At 52.7% G+C, this 21,647-nt stretch overlaps 1 protein-coding gene across 1 annotated transcript in view; it reads left to right on the top strand.

The window, feature by feature from the left end:
• LOC117889168 (trypsin-3-like) overlaps positions 1-21,647 on the top strand; it is a 38,361-nt gene that overhangs the window by 3,272 nt on the left and 13,442 nt on the right. The window contains exon 2 of the mRNA XM_034793047.1: positions 21,033-21,122. Coding sequence (XP_034648938.1) covers positions 21,077-21,122 — 46 coding nt within the window. The 5' untranslated portion in view covers positions 21,033-21,076. The remainder of the gene's footprint in view (positions 1-21,032; positions 21,123-21,647) is intronic.

Raw genomic sequence — 21,647 nt, 5'->3', positions numbered from 1 at the left:
CCCCAGCCTGCACCCAGCACCCAAACTCCCTCCCAGAGCCTGCACCCCAGACCTCCTTCCCCCACCCAAACTCCCTCCCAGAGCCTTAGGTAGGTGGGGGCAGAGTTTTTTGGGGGGCAGGCTTTGGACATTCTGGGCACCACCAACATTTCTACAAGCCTGCTGCCCCTGAATGGGGAGGTGAATGCCCAGCCTTCTTTTTCCCAGGGGTAAAACAGTGATTCTGCTTTCCACCAACCCTATACCCCTCTGCCAGTGGTTTATGGTTAATTGCAGCTTGTGACTACTCGAAAGAGTCTGCAAACCCAGCTAATTCATCCACGGCACCCACCTTTTTGTCCCACAAATGCTGTTTTACATAGGCGTATGCAGCACATTTCATTAGGGTGTACACCCAGGGAATTTTATTATTATTATTTTTTAAAGACAAGTATCATAAAGATTGGGGTGCGGGAGGGAGTGCAGTGTGCGGGAAGGGGCTCAGGGCAAGGGATTGGGGCAGAGGAGGGGTGTGGGGTGTATGAGGAGGCTCAGGGAAGGGGGTTGGGGTGCAGGAGGGGTGCAGGGTGCAGCAGGGGGCTCAGGGCAGGGAGTTGGGGTGCAGGGTGCAGCAGGGGGCTCAGGGCAGGGAGTTGGGGTGCAGGGTGCAGTGGGGGCTCAGTGCAGGGAGTTGGAGTGCATGGGGGTGCAGGGTGCAGCAGGGGGCTCAGGGCAGGGGGTTGAGGTGCAGGAGGGGTGCAGGGTACAGGCAGGGGGTTGGGGTGTAGGAGGGGTGCAGGCAGGGGGTTGGGGTGCCGGAGGAGTACAGGGTACAGGCAGGGGGCTCAGGGCAGGGAGTTGGGGGTGGGGTGCAGGAAGGGTTCAGGCTCCAGCCTGGCGCTGCTTACCTGAAGTGGCGTGCTCCCTGCCTGCCTGCCTGTCCTGGCCCCACACTGCGCCGCTCACCACGTCCCTGCGTGGCCGCTCGGGGGGGCCACAGGGCTCCGCGTGCTGCCCTTGCCACACCTGCAGGTACCTCCCTCGAAGCTCCCATTGACCATGGTTCCCCTTTCCCAGCCAATGGGAGCTGCAGGGGGCAGTGCCTGGAGCAACACATGGAGCCCCCTGCCCCCCCCCCCACGGGGCCCCAGAGACGTGGTGCCGGCCACTTCTGAGAGCAGCGCGGGGCCTGTGGCACCACAGGGGGCAAATATCGTGGGCTGGATCCAAAGCCCTGAGGGGCCAGATCTGGCCCGTGGGCATTAGGATGTGCCTGGGCACACCTGGCACACCCCGTGCGCATGCCTATGCTGTTTTACATCATCACTGTACATATTCAGGAACTGTTCCTGAGTAACCAAATCACACATTTCTTCCAAGTTTGTAATGCCTTTCCCCCCCCCCTTCTCTAACAAATCTTTCATTTCATTTACATAGGCCACATTACTTAATCCAGATCCCTCTTAAAACTCCTGAATTTCACCCTATAGGTTTCAGGTGTAATCTGGAACTTTTTCAAAACCAGTTCCTTAAATTTACCATAGTTTGGAGCATCAGCAATAGGCATCTTATTAAATATATCCAGAGCTCTCCCAGTCAATTTTGCAACCAAAGTGGTCAACTTTTGATCTTCAGGAATCAAAAGGAGAGTGTATAGTCTCTCAAAAGTGATGAAATATTCAGCAATATCACTGGATTCATCATACTGTGGACACAACTGCTCCCATTTATGGATTTTTGGGGAAGTGGAGACAGCTGCTGGAGGGTTTTGCCTCTTCTACTTCATTACAGCCAGTTCATGCTTCTGGGTCTCAATTTGGGACTGTATTTCTGTCTTTTAACTCCACGGCCAGCTGCCTCTCTCTTTCCTTGTCCTCCTGGGCAGCTTTCTGGGCTTCAAGCTCTTTGTCTTTTAACTCCATGGCTCTTTTGTGAGCAGTTTCCTCCCTGGCTGCCTCTGCTTCTTTGAGCCTCATCTGAAACTCACACTCCTTTGCCTTCTCTTCCGCTTCCAGTCTGGACAGCTCTAGTTTTGTACCTGCTTTCTTGTGCTTATTTCCCTCAACCGAAATAAACAAACAGAAAACAACAAACCAGTAACCACTTTGTCTGTTCTCCAGCCACCACACTCAAAACTCACTTAAAAATCACTACCAGTGTCTCAAAACAATCAGATGTGCACAGATCCTGCTCGACTACGCTACTGTGACGGGTTCGGTCACAGAGACACTCTTGGGACTGTCACCTGATGTGTTGAAACTACCTCTGAGCCCATTTTATCTTCCAGCTTGGGCCTCTAGAACCCTGTCTTGTTGAGCCAGACACGCAACACAGACCCACGGTCTGAACCATGCCCCAAAGCTGCAGACTAAGCTGAAAACAGTTCACCAAGTTCTCCTGGCTCCAGCACCCAGACACCCAGCTCCCAATGAGATCCAAACCCCAAATAAATCCGTTTTATTATACAGGGTAAACTCATCAATTGCCCGCCCTCTATAACATTGATAGAAAGATATGAACAGCTGTTTGCTCCCCCAGGTATTAATCACTTACTCTGGGTCAATTAATAAACAAAAGTGATTTTATTAAGTATAAAAAGTAGGATTTAAGTGGTTCCAAGTAATAACAGACAGAACAAAGTAAGTTACTAAGCAAAATAAAACAAAACACGCAAGTCTAAGCTTAACACATTAAGAAACTGAATACAAGTAAATCTCACCCTTAGAGATGTTCCAATAAGCTTCTTTCACAGACTAGACTCCTTCCTAGTCTGGGCCCAATCCTTTCCCCTGGTACAGTTCTTGTTAGTTCCAGCTCAGGTGGTAACTAGGGGATTTTTCATGACTGCAGCCCCCTTTGTTCTGTTCCACCCCCTTTTATAGCTTTGGCACAAGGCAGGAATCCTTGGTCTCTCTCTGGGTTCCCACCCTTCCTTCTAAATGGAAAAGCACCAGCTTAAAGATGGATTCTAGTATCGTGTGACATGTTCACATGTCCTGTGAACCCCCTTCATTCTTCCAGGACTGGCCTGCACACTTGCAGTGGAGGCTTGTGGGTAAACAGAGCCAACTACAACCAATTGTCCTACTCAATGGGAGCACACTTTGCATAATTACAATAGAACTTCAGAGTTATACTTTATATTTCTAGTTTTAGATACAAGACTGATACATGCAGACAAATAGGATGAACACACTCCGTAGATTATAAGCTTTGTAATGGTACCTTAGAAGAGACCTTTTGCATGAAGCATAGTCCAGTTACATTATATTCACATTCATTAGCATATTTCCATAAAACATATGGAATGCAACGTCACACTCACATCTCCCCAGTGGGGCCTGACCCGAGGTGTGCTCAGACCAGCCAGCCAGGGCAGCTGATGGCAGCAGGTGGGAGGAGCTGATCAGCAGGACCGTCAGAGGGCGGAAGCTGCTGGGTGGGGGGGGGGGTGCAGAGGGAGGTGCTGACCCACAGAGGTGCCAGTGTGTGCTGAGCACCCACTATTTTTTTTCTTGGGCGTTTCAGCTCCGGAGCACCCACGGAGTCAGCGCCTATGACTGGAAGGGACCTTGAGAGATCATCTAATCCAGTCCCCAGCACTCATGGCAGGACTAAGTATTATCTAGACCAGTGATCCTCAATATATGACACATTGTGGGAGACAAGGCAGTGGCAGCCTGGACCCCAACCCTGGATCCCGGAGCTCCGCTGCCGCCCCCGGGGGCCGACCGGCTGCCCCGATCCCCGGACCCCCGCCACTCAGGATGGGCTGGCTGTGATGGGGGAGGGGTGCAAAGCAACAGCCCCTCCCTGTTGCACCTGGACGCACCCCCTTGGTGTTGGCTGCTGGGGCTGCAAGCAGGGGTTGGGCCCTGTCCCCTCTGGAGACATCTGGGGCACAATGCGGGAGGATCAGGCAGCCAGTGAGTTCCCCACCTTCCCAGGGATGGTTTGGGTCAGGCTTTGTGCTTCACCCCGGGGGTGGCAGGTTGGCAGATTCTGGTGCCTGGCAGTGGGCCCTGGGCTCCAGCCAGATGGCTTTAGGCTCCTTCCCCATTCCATGGCCATGGGCACTGACTGAGGGGCTTTGGGCTCTGCCCCCCTCCCTCCCGCGTCAGCCCTGGGCCCTGCTGCCTCCCAAGACCCTGCCATCCAGGGCTTAATTTGTCCCCAGGCTTCTCGGGGCTGGGTAAGTCTGCTGTGAAAAGTGACACTTGTATGTTTATTAATATCACTTTTCACAGCAGACTTACCAGCTAGTAGGGTTGCCAGGTGCCTGGTTTTCGACCAGAACACCCGGTCGAAAAGGGACCCTGGCAGCAGGGGTGGCATGTTTGTAGAAATTTTGGTGGTGCCCAGAACCCGCCCCTGCCCAGACTCCGCCCCCCCCAAACTCCGCCCCCCACCTGCCCAAGGCTCTGGGAGGGAGTTTGGGTGAGGGAGGAGGTCTGGGGTGCAGGCCCTAGGCTGGGGCAGGGGATTGGAGTGCAGGGTGCAGGCTCTGGGAGGGAGTTTGGGGATGGGAGGGGTGCAGAGGGATGGGGTGCAGGGGTGAGGGCTGTGGGGTGTGGCTGCAGATGAGGGGTTTGGAATGTGGGAGGGGCTCAGGGCGAGAGTAGGAGTGTGGGGGATGAGGGCTCTGGCTGGGGATGGGAATGAGGTGTTTGGGGTGCTGGAGGGGCTCGGGCAGAGGGTTGAGGGTGCAGTGGGGGGATGAAAGCTCTGACTGGGGGTGTGGGCTCAGGGCTGGGGCAGAGGGTTGGGGTGTGGAGGGTGAGGAATCTGGCTGGGAGTGCGGGCTCTGGGGTGGGGCAGAGCTGGGGATGAGTTTGGGGTGCAGGCAGGCTGCTCTGGGACAGGGGCCAGAGAGGAGGACTCCCCCCAGCCCTTTCATTGCTGGCAGCAGCAAGCTCTGGGGGAGGAGTCCCCCTTTCCTGCCCCCCTCCAGCAGCACACTCACCCCCACCACTGTCACTCCATGTGCTCCTAGTGTCCCTCTCAGGTCCAGGAATCACACTTGCCTCTCCCATGGTGGGTGCCGGGGGGCGCTGCGTGCGCCTCCTCCCCTGCTGTTGCCCCTGACTGTAGCCTCACTGGGGGGGAGGGATGGGGCTGCCTCCTTGCCAGCATGGGGCAGGAGCGGTGACTGCGGGCAGGGGGGTCCCCTGTGCTGCTGGAGGGTCCAATTGGAAAAGGGAAGGGTCTGAGGGGAAGGGCAGGCTCAGAGTCAGTCTGCCCTGGCAGTGGAGATGGGCACTAGGACGCAGCTCTGAGGGCCCGGGAAAGGCGAGTGGGGAGTGCGGGGGCAGGGGCAGCAAGTCGGGGCCAGGGGACACTCGGGGAAGGCATGGGGGGGCTGCAGGTGGGGCCGAGGGGGACACCCGGCCCCAAGTATTGCTGGAGCTGGGCCCCTGATTCTGAATATTGCTGGTGCCCGAGCACCACGTGGATATGGATCTCGCCGCCCATGCCTGGCAGCCGACTGGGCCGTTAAAAGTCCTATCGGCGGCGCAGCAGAGGCCAGAGGCTAAGACAGGCTCCCTGCCTGCCCTAGCTCCACGTGGCTCCTGGAAGTCACCACCAGGTCCCTGCAGCCCCTGGGCAGGCAGGGAGGCTCTGTGTGCTGGCCCCACTCTGAGTGCCGGCTCCACAGCTCCCATTGGCCGAGAACCATGACCAATGGGAGCTGCGGGGGCGGTGCCTGTGGGTGCGAGGCCAGTGCGTGAAGCCTCCCCTGCTGCCAATGCATCTAGGGGCTGCAAGGACCCCGCATCCTGAACCTCCTCCAGCACCCCAACACCCTGCCCCAGCTGAATTTCCTCCCAGAGCCTGCACCTTCCCCCAACACCCCAACCCCCTGCCACAGCCCCCTCCTGCACCCCAAGCCCCCACCTATGGCCCCACCCCAGAGCCCACACCCCCAGTCATAGACCACACACCCTATCCCAGCCCGGAGCCCCTTCCTTCACCCCAAACTGCTCATCCTCAGGCCCCCCCAGAGTCCACAACCCCAGCTGGAGCCCACACTCCCTCCCGCACCCCAACCCCCTGCCCCGGCCCAGAGCCATCGCCCACACCCTGAATCCCCCACTTCTGGCACCCCCCAGAGCCTGCACCCCCAGCCCAGAGCCCTCACCCCCCTCCCGCACCACAACCCCCTGCCCTGGCCCAGAGCCATCTCCCACACCCTGAACCCCCCACCCCCTGCCCCGGCCCAGAGCCATCTCCCACACCCTGAACCCCCCATTTCTGGCACCACCCAGAGCCTGCACCCCCAGCCCAGAGCCCATACCCCCCCCACACACTCCAACCCCCTGCCCCCACCCGGTGCCCTCTCCTGTACCCCAAACCTCTCATCCCCAGCCCTACCCCAGAGCCTGCACCCCCAACCAGAGCCCTCACCCCCCTCCTGCACCCCAACCCCCTGCCCCAGCCCAGTGAAAGTGAATGAGGGTGGGGGAGAGCGAGTGACAGAGGGACGGGGGATGCAGCAAGGGGGGGCAGGGCCTCAGAGAAGGGGCAGGGCAGGGGAGCCTCAGGGACGGGGTGGGGCAGGAGTGTTCGGTTTTGTGCAATTAGAAAGTTGGCAACCCTACTAGCTAGCAATAAACAAATTACAATGATTTGGATATGTCTATGTGCATACTTATTTGTTTTTCCTAAAGCAAATCAAGTATTTTAGGGAAAAGTGTGAGAGTGGCCAACTGAGGCCACCAAAAAATGTGTCCTGAGAACCCCTGATCTAGACTATCCCTGACAGGTGTTTGTCTAACCTGCTCTTAAAAATCTCCAATGATGGAGATTCCACAACCTCCCTACGCAATTTATTCCAGTGTTTAACCACCCTGACAGTTAGGAAGTTTTTCCTAATGTCCCTAAACCGCCCTTGCTGCAATTTAAGCCCATTGCTTCTTGTCCTATCCTCACAGGTTAAGGAGAACAATTTATACGTGACGGTGGATAACGAACTGATGTCGGAACCCGCGAGTTCTTGGCCTGTGATTGGGTAACCTGTTGGAATGCACCTATACACTCATAGGATTGGGTCACTGAGTCCAGGCCCCAGATGGGAGTGGGGTCTAGTGGTTAGAGCGGGGGGGGGGGTGTCTGGAGGTCAGACTCCCGTCTGCCATTCCCGGCTCTGGGAGGTGAGCGGGGCCTAGTGTGCTAGAGCACAGGGGGCTGGGGAGTCAGGACTCCTGGGTTCTATCCCCAGATCTGAGAGGGGTCTAGTGCATTAGAGCACAGGGGACTAGGTATCGGACTCCTGGATTCTATCCCTGGCTCGGGAAGGGGCATAGGGTCTAGTGGTTGGAGCATGGCGGATTCCCTGACTGCTCCACATCTCCCATGATGCACCATGTGGCCCAGCCAGCCAGTGGCAGGGCCCCCCAGGGGGGGGCAAGTGGGTCAATTTGCCCCAGGCCCCGTAGGGGCCCCAATGAGAGTTTTCAGGGGCCCCCACGAGAGTTTTCGGTGGGTCTTCGGCGGCAGGTCCTTCAGTGCCGCCAAACACACCCGGAGCGACAGAAGGACCCGCTGCCGAAGACCCAGAGCTCTTTCCGCTCCGGGTCTTCGGCAGCAATTCGGCGGCGGGTCCTTCACTCACTCTGGGACCCACCGCCAAAGACCCCAGCCCCCCTGAATCCTCTGGGCGGCCCTGGCCAGTGGTGCACCACAGGAGTTGTAGCCCAGCCAAGGACTCCAGCTCCAACGAGAGCATGACACAATGAACTACAACTCCCATAAGGCACCTTGGGGAGATGCACTTGAATGTTTTCATTACAATTTGCCTGGTGGACAATGGAAACATTGCAGCACAACCCTCACAGAAACCGCTTTTTTCTGCCCCCAAAATCCCTTTAATGGAAAATTCCCCTCCAGCTCCAGTTCTGATTTTAAATCCCATCCTGCAACCGTAACTAAAGTTGGAGTACAGCCCTCTCCTCCCATTGAGTTTGACCCCCTTAACCTAGTGACATTTAAGCTACTCACAATCGCTTGCAGAAGCAGCTGGGAAATTGCAGGAGGAGCAATTCCAGCTGCCTTCGCTAGGGGGCGATGTCTCCGTGAGAGGACAGGTGCTAGCGGATGCAAATACATAGCTCAGGTGTAGGTGTCCTTGGGAAGCCAGGGAGGTAAGAGTGGGGAAGAGAAGAGGGCAAAGGCAGCTTTGGGAGAGGGGATGAAATGACGACTTTACAGATCTTCAGCTGTAGATATCAAAACACTTTACACTGGAGGGTCAATATCATTATCCCGATGGGGAAACTGAGCCTCAAGGGGACAAAGTGACTTGACAGAGGTCAGTAGCAGAGCCAGGAATTGAATCCAGCTCTCCTGAGTAGAATTTTTTTAGGGGGGAGCGGAATGCAGCTTCAGGTCGACCGCAACATCTTGCAAATTCATGTCAGTTTCACTGGATCGCTTTGGTGGGGGAAAATAACAGACCTTACGCATGTTTCATTTTGGGCATTTTCTCAACCAAACATTTCCATGGGTTGGAGTCAAAATGCCTTTTCATTTCAAAATCGCCTTCACGTTCATTTAAACAGGCTGAAATCGTTTCATTCGACCCGAAATGATTTTTTTCCCCAACATTTCTATTGGCTGAAAATATTGAAACATTTTGTTGTGGGGCCAACCTGAAATTAATCTCTCCTCCCCTCCCCCCCCCGCTTTTTCAGAAAAGAACCCAAAACTCCGTTCTTTGCCCCACTCTGCTCTTGTGTACGAATCGCTAGGCAGTTCTGCCTTTCCTCCGCACCCAGGCCAGCTTGACTCATGTAATCCCTTGAAGAGGTGGCGAAGCGTGGCACATCCTTGCGACACTGCTGCTAGGAAGAGAACTAGGAGAACACCCAACTGCAAAGCACTCAGACAACTTAAGCTGTTTGTAGCAGGGTGCTGGTGCAAAAGCACCTAATTAGCCCCTGCCCAGTCAGCTTCAAACGGGGGAGGCAGATTGGGGCTCATGGAAAAGGCCTGATGCCGGCTTGAGGATTGGCAACACCGGCTAGCCTGACAAGCCAAGGACTATAAAGGCTGGGAGGGAGTTGGGGGCAGCCAAGGAGAAGTTAGTCAGGGAGAGAACTGGAGGCCTCCTAGCTGAAGGCTGCCTCTGCCTGTGAAGGAGGTGACTAATTCTGTAAAGATTGTGTATAGATAGACGCTGATGGTGGGATAATCTTAAGTAAATAAAGACACGGGTGTTGCACAACCCTGAGGCCTCTCTAAGCCTTATTGGGGGCAGCAAGCAGGCCCCAGGAAGAGGGGCGGGTCGTGGACCCTGTTACACTGATGTAGTGCAGGCAGGATGCGTGGGGAAACCAGCCACCCAGCTTTGCAACACTGTTCCATTGCACAGCCCGCGTGGGCACTGGCGAGCGGCGTGTAGAAAAGATCAGCCTCCGCGTGGACCATAGGGGTGGGATCCATTGGCCAAGGGTGTGACGGGACACGGTTCCTTTCAGAGGTTTGCAGGCTCCTACATGAATCAAGCTTCTGGAAGAGCTCCAGGTTAGGAATGCTGCAGCAGCGCTAATTAGAGTCAATTACAAGGTAATTACCCAGCCCTGGTATTAAAAGTCTGGTAGAACCAGCTGGGAGCAACCCTGCCCAGTGACTGGTTTGCTCCTCTACTTCTGGGAAGCTTTGAGCTGTCAATCAGACATGCTAAACCCGAGAAAAATCGCAGACATTGGGCTTGTTTTTGGCTTAACTGGCTTGTAAGTTGCTTGTTGTCTAATTTTTGGCTTGTAGCCTGTTGCTTGTTTGGCTTGTTGCTGCTTCTTCCTTTTTTTTATCATCTCCAGGCAAGCAGGGTCAAGGGAGGGAGAGAGTCAGGGGTGCACAGCGAGCCCACCACTGTCCCAGCCTGCACGCCGGGGGGCTCTAGTCACACAGAGTGTTGGGGTTTTTAGGTAGTGGCTTGATTTGGCCTGGTTTTGAAATGGGATTAGCTTGAATTTTGGCTTATTGTGAAAGTCGGGGTGCTTATTTACCGCGCAAGAGTTGTCCGCTGTGGTGGGGAGCTGTTTTTGTTCACCATCAGATGAGGAAGACAACGAAAGAACCAGGAGCGGCCTTCAGTTTCTGATCCGTCTAAGCCAGTGGTCCCCAACCTTTTTCGCCTGGCGGGCGCCGGACGACGAGTCACCCAGGACCGTGGCCGGCGGACAAGCATCCGCCGAAATGCCGCCGACAAGCGGCAACGTCAAGAGGCGTCGCCGCCAAAATGCCGCCGAAAATCAGCCGCGTTTCGGCGGCGACGCCTCTTGATGACACTGTTTCTCGGCGGCATTTCAGCGGATGCTTGTCCGCCGGCCAGTACGCAGGCGCACCTAGATACCCCAGCGGGCACCACATTGGGGACCACTGGTCTAAGCTGACTGTAAGTGTGACGCAAATAAGCTGTCACCATCATCAGGATGTATGTAGCATCAGTGGCAGGTTTCATTAAGAAAAAAGAGAGTTTCTTGCCCTTATGGAGAAAACCTTGAAAATGGGACCTGTCGGTCCACCAGCGCCAGAACTCAAAACAAAAGAGCTGGCGTTTCTTTATTTTATTCTTTTGAGCCAATTTTTTGCAGTGACTGCACCTCATTCTTGCTCACGATTCTATCTCAATTATACGCCACGTTTGAAGAGCTGGCGTTGTCCTGGTTTTAAGATCATTCGGGACACAGGGAAAAATGGCACGGGGGGGTGGATTGCAGAAACAACCCAGTTATTTAATTAATATTAGTTCACCACCTAATGAACGGTTTGAGTGGTAGCCGTGTTAGTCTGTATCAGCAAAAACAACAAGGAGTCCTTGTGGCACCTTAGAGACTAACCAATGTATTTGGGCATAAGCTTTCGTGGGCTAGAACCCACTTCGTCAGATGCATGGAGTGAAAAATACAGTAAGCAGAATATATATGATAGCACATGAAAAGATGGGAGTTGCCTTACCAAGTGGGAGGTCAGTGCTAACGAACCAATTCAATTAAGATGGAAGTGGCCTATTCTCAACAGTTGATAACAGGAGGCCAATACCAAGGGAAGGTAGTTTCGTAGTACTAACGAGGCCAATGCAATCAAGGTGGCCCATCTCAAACAGTTGACAAGAAGGTGTGAGTATCAGCAGAGGGAAAATTACTTTTTGTAGTGACCCAGCCACTCCCAGTCTTTATTCAGGACACAGGATTCCAGCAGCAGTCACACCAGTGCCAAATCCAGAGGTGAAATAACCTCTCTGCTCCCACTCGAGATTCCCCTGTTTATGCGTCGCACTTGGAGCTCCTGTGTAACTGGAGGCAGGAGTCCCTCCTGGAGGTTTTGCAGCCTGGGCTATGCAGGAGGGTAGGATGGATGGATCAGTTTCCTTGTGATTTTTAAAATCGATGAAATCACAGGGTCTTTCACGCACACCTGCTGAAAGAAAGCGCAAAGTGTTTAAATAGCCGGGGGAACGAGGCTGAGATGAGGGGATGACACCCACGCCCTGTGATTGCAAAAGGTTTCCCAGCACTACACCCTGATAACTGAGCCACTGAAAAACATTTCCAGCACCACAGCCACGTGCGGCCTGTTGTTTTCCAAAAGGCCAACAAACATTTTTCATCACAAAGAAATAACTCACATGGCTCAAAACTCTGCAGTGCCGTTCATCGGGAAATTCCGACATTTGTTTTCGTTCCCAATCGGAAGGAAAAGCAAAAATTTTGAACTCTCCCATGAAACAACTTCTGGGTTCTCTCCCTGGTTCTGGGCAGGAAGTGAGGTCTAGTGGTTGGAGCAGGCGGGGTGGGAGGGAGCCAGGACTCCAGGGTTCTATTCCTGGTTCTGGACAGGAAGTGGGGTCTAGTGGTTGGAGCGGGGGGTGGGGAGTGGGAGGGAGCCAGGACTCCTGGGTTCTATTCCTGGTTCTGGGCAGGAATTGAGGTCTAGTGGTTGGAGCAGGGGGGTGGGAGGGAGCCAGGACTCCTGAGTTCTATTCCTGGTTCTGGGCAGGAAGTGAGGTCTAGTGGTTAGAGCAGGGGGGTGGGAGGGAACCAGGACTTCTGGGTTCTCTCCCTGGTTCTGGGCAGGAAGTGGGGTCTAGTGGTTGGAGTAGGGGGGTGGGAGGGAGCCAGGACTCCTGGGTTCTATCCCTGGCTCTGGGAGGGGACTGGGGTCTATTGGGTTAGGGCAGGCGAGGCTGGTAGCCCTTTAGGCGCCTTCTAACAGTTGCTCATCTTCCAGTGCTCCCTACCACTTTCCTGAGGCGACACCCGAGGGTTCAGACATCAGTTAGGCATCCGCTGTCGTCAGCAGTTCCAGAGTCACGGGTATCAACCGCTGCCCAGCAGCTGCAAGGAGTCGCTCGCTTCACAAGCCAGCCTGGAGTAGGGTTGCCAACCCTCCGGGAGTCACCAGGAATTAAAGCTCAGTCTTTAATCAAAGATTATGTCGGGTGATGGAACCTTGAGGAATACGTGCAGCCCAAACTGGCAACCCTAACCTCGAGTGAATCCCTTACTGGCGTACCAAACGCTCACGGTCATTTCCCAGCCATAGAACTGGTCTTGCCGAATCCCACCTTAGTACAGTGGGGGATTAACGCATGGGCCCACAGGGGCCTCGGCCAAGTTGGGGCCCCCGCCAGAGTGTAGAAGTAGGGGGCCACCAGTGCCAGGACTGTGGCCCTGCCCCCTGCTCCTCCTCTTCTTCCAAAGCCCCTAGGGCCCTGCCCCATGGCCAGGCCGGAAGCCAGGCCGGGGCTGCAGTAAGAGCTGTCTAGGGGGTCCAGGCCACTGTGGGGAGCCCCAGATGCTCCACCTGCCCTGGGCCGGGGGACCGGGCCCCTGAGAGCAGCCCCCAGCCCTTGTCCCCGCCCCCCAGGGTGCACCACCAGGTAGAGGGTCCAGGGCTCCCTGGGCAGTTCTTACTGTGGCCCAGGTCCAACTTCCAGCCTGGCCAGGAGGTGGGGTCTTGGGGGGGAAGAGGAGAAACAGGGGGTGGGGCAAGTGAGGTATGGGGGGCCCAAATGTTCTTTGTGCCCAGGACCCCAATAAATCTCAATCTGCCTCTGATAGGATCTGGGGGACCCTGCTGGGAAGGAATCTGATGGGATGGCTAGGTAAAGGGGAGCTGACCTGCTGGGAGTTCCCCTTAAGGGCTCAGAAAGGACAGATGGACCAGTGGTTAGAGCACTAGCTTTCCATTCCCTGCGCCATCACTGGCAGCGGGGCGGGCTCATTGCCCCAATGCAACATCCTCCCACGGGCGCAGAGCAGGATCCCTCGGTTTGACAATGCTCCTATCCAAGTTGCTAGGCCAGGGAGGAAGAGATGGGCATGACCATTCCAGCTCCACCCACCCAATAAGTCCCGCCCACATACAGAACCAAAACGGGGGGGCGGTCACACTCGATTTTGCTGATGCTCAAAATAACGCTCTCCTTAGGCTTGGTTAGAATGTACCATGGGGCATGCTGGGCTACTTGGGACAAGGCCCAGATCCTCCACAGTGTTAGGAGCCTAATTCCCATGGATCCCAATGGTACTTAGGGGTGGAACTGCCATAGAAATCAAAGTATTTACATACCTAACTTTCATAGAAAGCAAAGTATTTAGGTGCCTAACTCCCCTAGGCATCAAAGTGTAGGTACCTAATTACTACTTCTATATGATTAGAGATGGGCAAATCATGGGGTTTTCAGTCTGCCGGCAATTTTGTAAAGTTGGGATGGGGGAGGAATTGTTTCAGGTTGGACCAGAAACGGAAATGTTTGAATTTTTTGGTGAATTGGAAAAATCAGGAAACAAAATTGGTTTAATGTCAGATGAAACTTTCAGTTTCATCAAAATCAAAACGTTTCGTTTCAATTTCATCCATTTTTAAATGTACTCAAATTTTTTTTAAAGAAATTTTGACAGGAAAATTCTTTTAAAACCAACAAACCAAATACGTTTCAAAATAAAACATTTCATTCCCTTTGCAATCTCTTCATTTTGGTTTGGTTTAGAAACAACGAATTCACTGGCACTGACATGAATTCGCAAAGTGTCTCCCGGAAAAAATTTCAGCTGAAACATTTTGCCCGGCTCCCACCATCAGCGATTCACAAGCATTTAAACAGCTCCCAAAAGTTTTGTGAATTTTAGCAGATGCAAATAAGCAGGAAAAGCCCAGTGGGCGTTGGCCCTCCTGTGTTCTACCACTGACCTCCTGAGTTGTCCTGAGCAAATCACTTCTGTGCTCCAGGCCTCAGTTTCTCCTCTCCCTTTTGTCCCTCCTGTCTATTTAGACTATAAGGGCCACACAAAAATCTGGCACCTTAGTGAACATTTATGTGCCACTGAGACCCTTACCACTGCTGTTCAGCTGCCATCCAAACCTGTAGACATCTAAAGTCCTAGATACCTGAATTTCTGCCAGGGAGCAGTCCAGGCACTTGCCAACACCTCATCCCCATCAGGGCAGAAACTAGCCTCTTCCATTTCTTTCTGTCATTTGCTGCTGCTTCCATCTGCTTTGTGCTGTTGACATCAACTGTTCTGCCCTCCCCACTTAGGGTTCTTCTTAAGGTTTCCTGGGGGTGCCCATCTGTCCTCACACCAGTTAGTTTCTGCTTGATAGCTTCCCGTGTGTGGCATCCAGAGTCCGCACGCCACAGATACGTCAAGCCTTTCCTTCAGTTTCTGGTGGAAACAAGCTGCTGGTTGCCGATTGCTCTGATCTCTTCATTGGTGAAGAAGTCTTTCCAGCCAATGCCCAGGGATTATTTTCAAAGGTGTCTAGCTTCCTGACTAATGTTGTGGTAGATCTCCAGCTCTTGCAGCCGTATGTTTGCGTGACCAATGCCCTTTTGATGCCAACTGGCAGAGAAGTACATAGGGGTACAGGGATCCCATGGGTTCCCCAAAAGAGGTCATGGAAGGTCTCTCTGCTGGATGTCTGAGTCACACTGGTCATGCTAATCATTGCATGATGTACATATGGAAAAAATGTGAGGAGATATAGACTCATAGACTTTAAGGTCAGAAGAGACCATCATGATCATCTAGTCTGACCTGCCACACATTGCAGACCACAGAACCTCACCCACCCACTCCTGTAATACACCCCTAACCACTGGCTGAGTTACTGAAGTCCTCAAATCATGATTTAAGACTTCAAGTTACAGAGAATCCACCATCTACACTAGTTGAAACCTGCAAGTGGCCTGTGCCCCATGCTACAGAGGAAGGTGAGGACCCCCTCCCTCACACACCCCCAGGGTCTCTGCCAATCTGACCTGGGGGAAAATTCCTTCTCGACCCCAGATCTAGCGATCAGTTAGACCTGGAGCATGTGGGCAAGACCCAACAGCCAGACACCTGGGAAAGAATTTTCTGTAGTAACTCAGAGCCCTCCCCATCTAGTGTCCCATCACCGGCCGTTGGAGATATTTGCTGCTAGCAGTCACAGATCAGCTACATGCCATTGTCGGCAGTCTCATCACACCATCCCCTCCATAAACTTATCAAGCTCAGTCTTGAAGCCAGTTCGCTGTTTTGCCCCCACTGCTCCCCGTGGACGGCTGTTCCAGAACTTCATGGTGATGCTAACGATTGTGTTCTCTAGGTCTGAAGCTACAAGAAGGTCACTCAAAGGTATCATGTCTTGAGACAAACTTCTCCAGCCAGCGGGTGGCCTGCCGGGCCCCTGTGTATTGTGTGTTGTACAATAGAAGTCGATCGGCACATTAAGTCAAATGCTAACGAAGAGCGGGTGGAGACTGCCGAAGGATATTAACAGGAAGAGGTAAACAGCAGGACTCTATTTACAGATGAACCTTGAAGCTCTATTCTGGTACAGTTGGGGGTGCAGAGAGTCACCCTGGCATCCTTCCACCTGCAAAGAGAAGCTACCAACCGGCTTGTTCTTATGGAAGGAGCATCTCAGCCAACCCGGTTGCCAACACTGGGGAAAGGACATGGGGCAAGCCATCTTGCCAGAGATGGGGGAATGTTTTTGCGAGTGACGTTTCAGCTCCGGGAAGCGAACTACGATTTGGTTTCTGCTATGACCCTTTGCTTCCCAAGTGCTTAATCTCTAGCTCTTGGAGCTCTGTTCTTTGACCATAAACTTATTCTTTGCTTTCACTCAGTGAAACATTTTTAAGTGCCATGGGTTAAGGAGAGTGGGAAGCCTGACTTGAAGCTTACAAGCGGGTCAGGATGACTCTATAGCCCAGGTGGTCTCCTAGGAGATGGGAAACCCACATTCAAATCCCTTCTTCACAGAAAGCAGAGGGGGGAAATGAACTGTGGGCCCCCATGCCCCAGATGGGGGGGGGAGGGATAGCTCAGTGGTTTAAGCATTGGCCTGCTAAACCCAGAGTTGTCAGTTCAATCCTTGAGGGGACCACTTAGGGATCTGGGGCAAAATCAGTACTTGGTCCTGCTAGTGAAGGCAGGGGGCTGGACTCCATGACCTTTCAAGGTCCCTTCCAGTTCTAGTAGATAGGATATCTCCATTAATAAATTAAATTAAAGATGAGAGTGCTAACCACTGGGCTAATGGGGAGCTCCCCTCCCAGCCTCCCATGAGGAACAAAATGCTTTAAGTGTCTAACACCAGGAGATCTCTTATAGAGGAGACTCATGCATGGAAATACACCTCTACCTCAATATAACACTGTCCTCAGGAGCCAAAAAATCTTACTGTGTTATAGGTGAAACCATGTTATATTGAACTTGCTTTGATCCACTGGAGTGCGCAGCCCCGCCCCCCCAGAGCTCTGCTTTACCACGTTATATCTGAATTTGTGTTATATTGGGTAGCGTTATATTGAGGTAGAGGTGTAGGTGCCTAAGATGCTCTGAGTGGCAGGGCGTAGGCCACCCCCTTGTGCTCAGCATTTCCTATTACAGTAGCACCTTGGAGTGCCAATCACAGATCAGGGCCCCACTCTGCTAAGTACTGTACATTGTTATTTATTAGGTGTATTACGGTAGAGCCCATGAACCCCATATTTGGGCTGGGACCCATTGTGCTAGGTGCTGTGCATTGTGTATTGGGTGTATTACGGTAGCAGCTAGGAGCCCCAGACCTGGGCCAGGACCCCCTTGTGTTAGGTGCTGTAGATTGTCATTTATTAGGTGTATTATGGTAAACCCAACCCAAGCCTTCCCTTTATCAGCCCCCAGCACTGTCAACACCGGGCTGGCACAGCACCAGTTTGGGGCACCGGATGTGGGCCAGTTACTCAGAGCGGCTCCTTCCCAATACTGAGACCTGCGTGGCCCGTCTGGGTACAGCCAACATTCACAAGGAGCAAGATTGCCAGGTCTCCTGACAGCTGGGGCTTTTCTCCAAGCCCCAGCAGCTGGAGTCCTGTGACTGGCCCAGAATCAAAACAAACCCTTGTGATTCCAAAAGAAAAGCTTGACAACATGACCTACATTCTCCTTAAAAACCCAGAGAAGAGATGATTCAATGCTGTGCATCATCCAGGACTGGAGGAGACCTGCTCCACCCCCTAGCTACCCATGTGACTCTCAACACGGCATTCAGTCTCGCTCTCTGCCTCAGTTTCCCTATCAGCACAATGGGTAGAGTGCCTGGGAATTCCCTCCCCCCCCCTAAAATGCCAAGGCGTCAAAACTGAAACTGTTCCCAGGACAGGATCTGTTTGGGTGAAGTTCCCAATGCCAAAAAAGTTGGGGCGGGGGGAAGGTGTGACATTGTCAAAACATCCCGGCATGACGTGTTGTGACTGAATTTCTATCGATTTTAAAAATGGGATTAAAAGGGCAAAAGCAAAATGAAAGCTTTAGAAATGTTCGCAATGAAATGTTTCAACTGACCCAAATCAAGACGGTTTTTGTTTTCTTTTGTCGAATGGGAACATCTTTCAAGATTTTTGGGAGGGGAAAACTTTTCAAAATCTTGAGCATTCTCCTGGGATGGGAAAATCGTTCCCTGCCCCACCCTAACTACGATGACTCGACTTCCCAATATTATTGAGGCCGTCCCGATATTAGGGGCTTTGTCTTATATAGGCAAATATGCCCCCCACTGAAAAAAAAGTGTCCCGATTTTTCACACTTGCTATTAGGTCACTCTGAAGGGAGTAACAGCCCCTACCTTCTTCTCAGGGGTGCATAAGGATAAATATATTAAAGAATGTGAGGCACCCAGATACTAAGGTGATGGAGGCCAGATAAGGACCTAAAATGAACAGATCGAAACCTGAAGGCAAATAAACAGAATCCAACACTTTTTTTTTAAAGCAATCCCACTATCTAGTCCAGCATCTCGTCACTGACAGTGCTCAGTGGAAGGTGTGAGACCCCCTGCAGTGGCTGATGGGAGATAATCTGTCCCCCTCCCAGAAAGCACACCTTAATCATCACCCTGGTCTCTTATAATTAGAAATCAACTCAAACCCTGAAAGAGGAAGTTTGATAGTCCCGGCCACTAACTTGTTTGCAATCACGTACTGTGATCATTCCGGTTATTCCACTCCCTTCTTGAATCTTGTTATGGTTTTGGTTTCAACAGCTTCCTGTGGCAGTGGGTTCCACGGGTCAATTACACGTTGCGTGAAAAATACAGGTCCTTTTATGGGCATTGAACTCCTAGATTCATCGGCTGCCTCGAAAATTGCAATTCAAACCCAGGGGCATGACGTCTCAGAGCCCAGATTGTTGGACTCGAGCTCACAGGGCTTGGGCTGTGGGGCTAAAAAGAGCAACGCAGACGTTCCCACTTGGGATGGAGCCCTGGCTCTGAGACCCACCCCCCACATGGGGTTTCCCAGCTCAAACTTCAGCCCAAGCCTGAACGTCTACATTGCTGTTTTTAGCCCCACAGCCCAAGCCCTGTGAGCCCGAGTCCGCTGACCCGGGCCAGCCGCGGCCGTACTGGGGGTCTTTCATCACAATGTAGGTGTACTCATATATTCTAAGGCCAGATGGGGCTTAGAGATCATCTAGTCTGGCCTCCTGTCTAACGCAGGTCGGAGAAATTCACCCAGTTCCCCCTGCATTGAGTCCAATCCATAGTCAGAATTTTCCCAGGATGGCATCCGGGCTTCAGTGGAAGCCATCAAACAATGGAGAATCCATCAGGGAATGGCTCATCAACCCGCACTGTAAAAAACTGGTGCCTTGTTCCTAACTGGAATGTGTCTGTCTTTAATTTCCAGCCACTAGTTCTTGTTCTCGTTCGTTCACGAGCCCATCCGTATCCGGGATTTGCTTCCTGTGAAGATACGTACACGCCGTGACCAAGCCACCTCTCGCTCTGCTTTTGCATCAGTGGAACAGATCCAGCTCTTTCCATCACGCATGGTGTAGGCGGGGTTTATGCTAAAAAACGAGGCCGACCCAGTTATGTCGTTCAGGGATGTGTGAAAAATCCACAGCCCCGAGTGATGTGGTGAAGCCAACTTAACCCTCCATGTAGACAGCTCTAGGTTGATGGAAGAATTCTCCCATCTACCTAGCTCCTGCCTTTCAGGGAGATGGATTGACTACGCCAATGGGCCAACCCCTCGCTGGAGCGTTTCAAGTATAGACAAGCCCTCAGCCCCCACTTCCCCCCAGTCCCCGTGGCTCATCTTCCCCCCCCCACCCCCGATTCTCCATCTCCTTTTTTTCCCTCTTGTCCTCGTGTGAGGAGACAGAGCAGAAGGTTCAGGGAGTCGCTTTCGGCAACAGAGAAGATGCCATTCCAAGGGCTAATTCCCGCCAGGTTCCCCTGCAGAGGACAGAGGCAGGAACAAAGACCGTCTTGCTCCCGCAACTCCCTGGGATCCAACCTGCTGAAGCCAGGATCATGAGGGCGGAGGGAGTCAACTGGCTGCCAAATCATGGGACAGCTCCCCAGATACAGCAATCACGTTGACTCACAGGGACAGCCCATTTCCCTCGCATAAAAAGTGAGCCATCCCAGAGGATCCTTAGCTTTGTCCAAGACACAACCACCGGAGCCTCTTCTGCTCCCAAGGGCCCCCGCCAGGAGCTACAGGTGAAGCAGGGCCAGTCTAGCCCCTGTTGTTGGGATGCCTGGCTGGGGGAAGGAAGGGGTGTCATGGTGGCAGGGTGGAAAGGAGATAGTTGTGGTTTGGAGAGTGATGTAGGATGGTGGCTTGGGGCATCTCACCATTATTGGGGTGATTATGGGCTGCCGGGGCATTACTTTATTATTGGGGGGACAATGGGGACTCAGGGGGCATCTTTCAGGTTTCAAGGGACAATAGGGTAACACGGGGGTATTGCTTTGTTATTGGGGGTGATTATGGGGTACCAAGGTGCATTGTTGTATTATTGGGAGGATTATACAGGATGGCAAGGGGCACTCAGTGTAGATGGATGGCTTGGCAGTTCGACCGCTCAGCTGGTACTTGGAGGACATGGCTTCTAATCTCTGGTCTGTCGCTGCATCCCTGTAGGACCTTGGCCTGTAGGATCTGTGCCTCAGTTTTGCCATCTGTACAATGGGGATAGTAGCCCTGCCCTGCTCACCAACAAATTGTGAGGATAAATAGGGTAAAGATTGGGAGGTGCTCGGATACTGCCATAATGGGGGCCAGATAGCACCTTAGATCTATGTATTTCTCTGATATTAAGCTGGTTACGAGGGTTTCGCCCTCTCTGTTGTTGGAGTAACACGTTAGAAGGGGAACTAGTAGGAGAGGGGTGAGCTCAGTCCAGCTCATGGAAATTTTTGTGATCTGGCTTGAGATTTAGTTCTCCCAACAGATCAGATCTTTTCATGGAACATGCCCCTGGGGGCGACTGGGACTGGGCGGAAGTGGAAGATGGAGCTGAGTTGGGGGACAGTGAGCCCCCATTGCCAATAGACGATGACAGTGCGTTTTCCCTCCCCATGTCGGGCAGTGCTGTCATCTCCTGCTACAGGCAGGGCAGCCGAGGTGCAGAGAAACCGCTTGCTCATGGGAGCCTGTGGAAGAAGAGGGACTCAAGTGCGGCTTTCCTGAATCCTAAGCGTGCACCTTCCCTGCGAGGTATCCATCCTCCTCAAGACGCCCGTGGCCAATGATTCCCTTTCGATCTCTTTCCCTGCAGTAAAGCCAGTGACTCCACCGACCGTATCCATCACCACAACCGCTATGGAGCTGCTGATCATCGCGATGCTGGTAGTCGGGGCAGCCGCAGGTAAGAAAAAGAGCCAAGCAAGAAGTCAAAGTTGGGTTGGGTGGGAAGGTTCTGCAGTTTCACCACAGGCCCTTCCAGGATGGTCTCAGAGAAGTTGCTTAGGACAGTTTGCTGCTAACGAAAAGCAAAGTTCCCGGCACTCCCATTATCAATTCCATGGGTTGCGAAACGGAATTCATATGTTCAGGCCTCATCTCTGATTAGTCTTTATTGTTTGTAGAGTAGGCAGGAAGCCACGATTTCACAATCTGTTTGCGTCCTGAATCAGCACAGAAGGAAAGGATTTTGAAATTTCCCAAAAAATGAAATGTTTTTGGGGGAAAAAAAAAAATCTGTTTCACAGAGATCTCGATGCCTTTAAATTTAAAGCATATAGCAAAATATATAACTTTTATAGATCGTCATTTCTAGTATAATGTTAATTCTGTTAAGAAAAACATATAAACAACAAATTATTTTTAAAAAATCAAAACGTTTTTTACGATAGTGTCCAATGGCCTGGCCAGATTGCCTGTCCCATGAAGC

Source organism: Trachemys scripta, chromosome 16 (assembly GCF_013100865.1).
Source record: "Trachemys scripta elegans isolate TJP31775 chromosome 16, CAS_Tse_1.0, whole genome shotgun sequence".
Classification (NCBI taxonomy): domain Eukaryota; kingdom Metazoa; phylum Chordata; order Testudines; family Emydidae; genus Trachemys; species Trachemys scripta.
The sequence above is the reverse complement of the archived record's forward strand: the minus strand, read 5'-3'. Positions and strand labels throughout refer to the sequence as shown.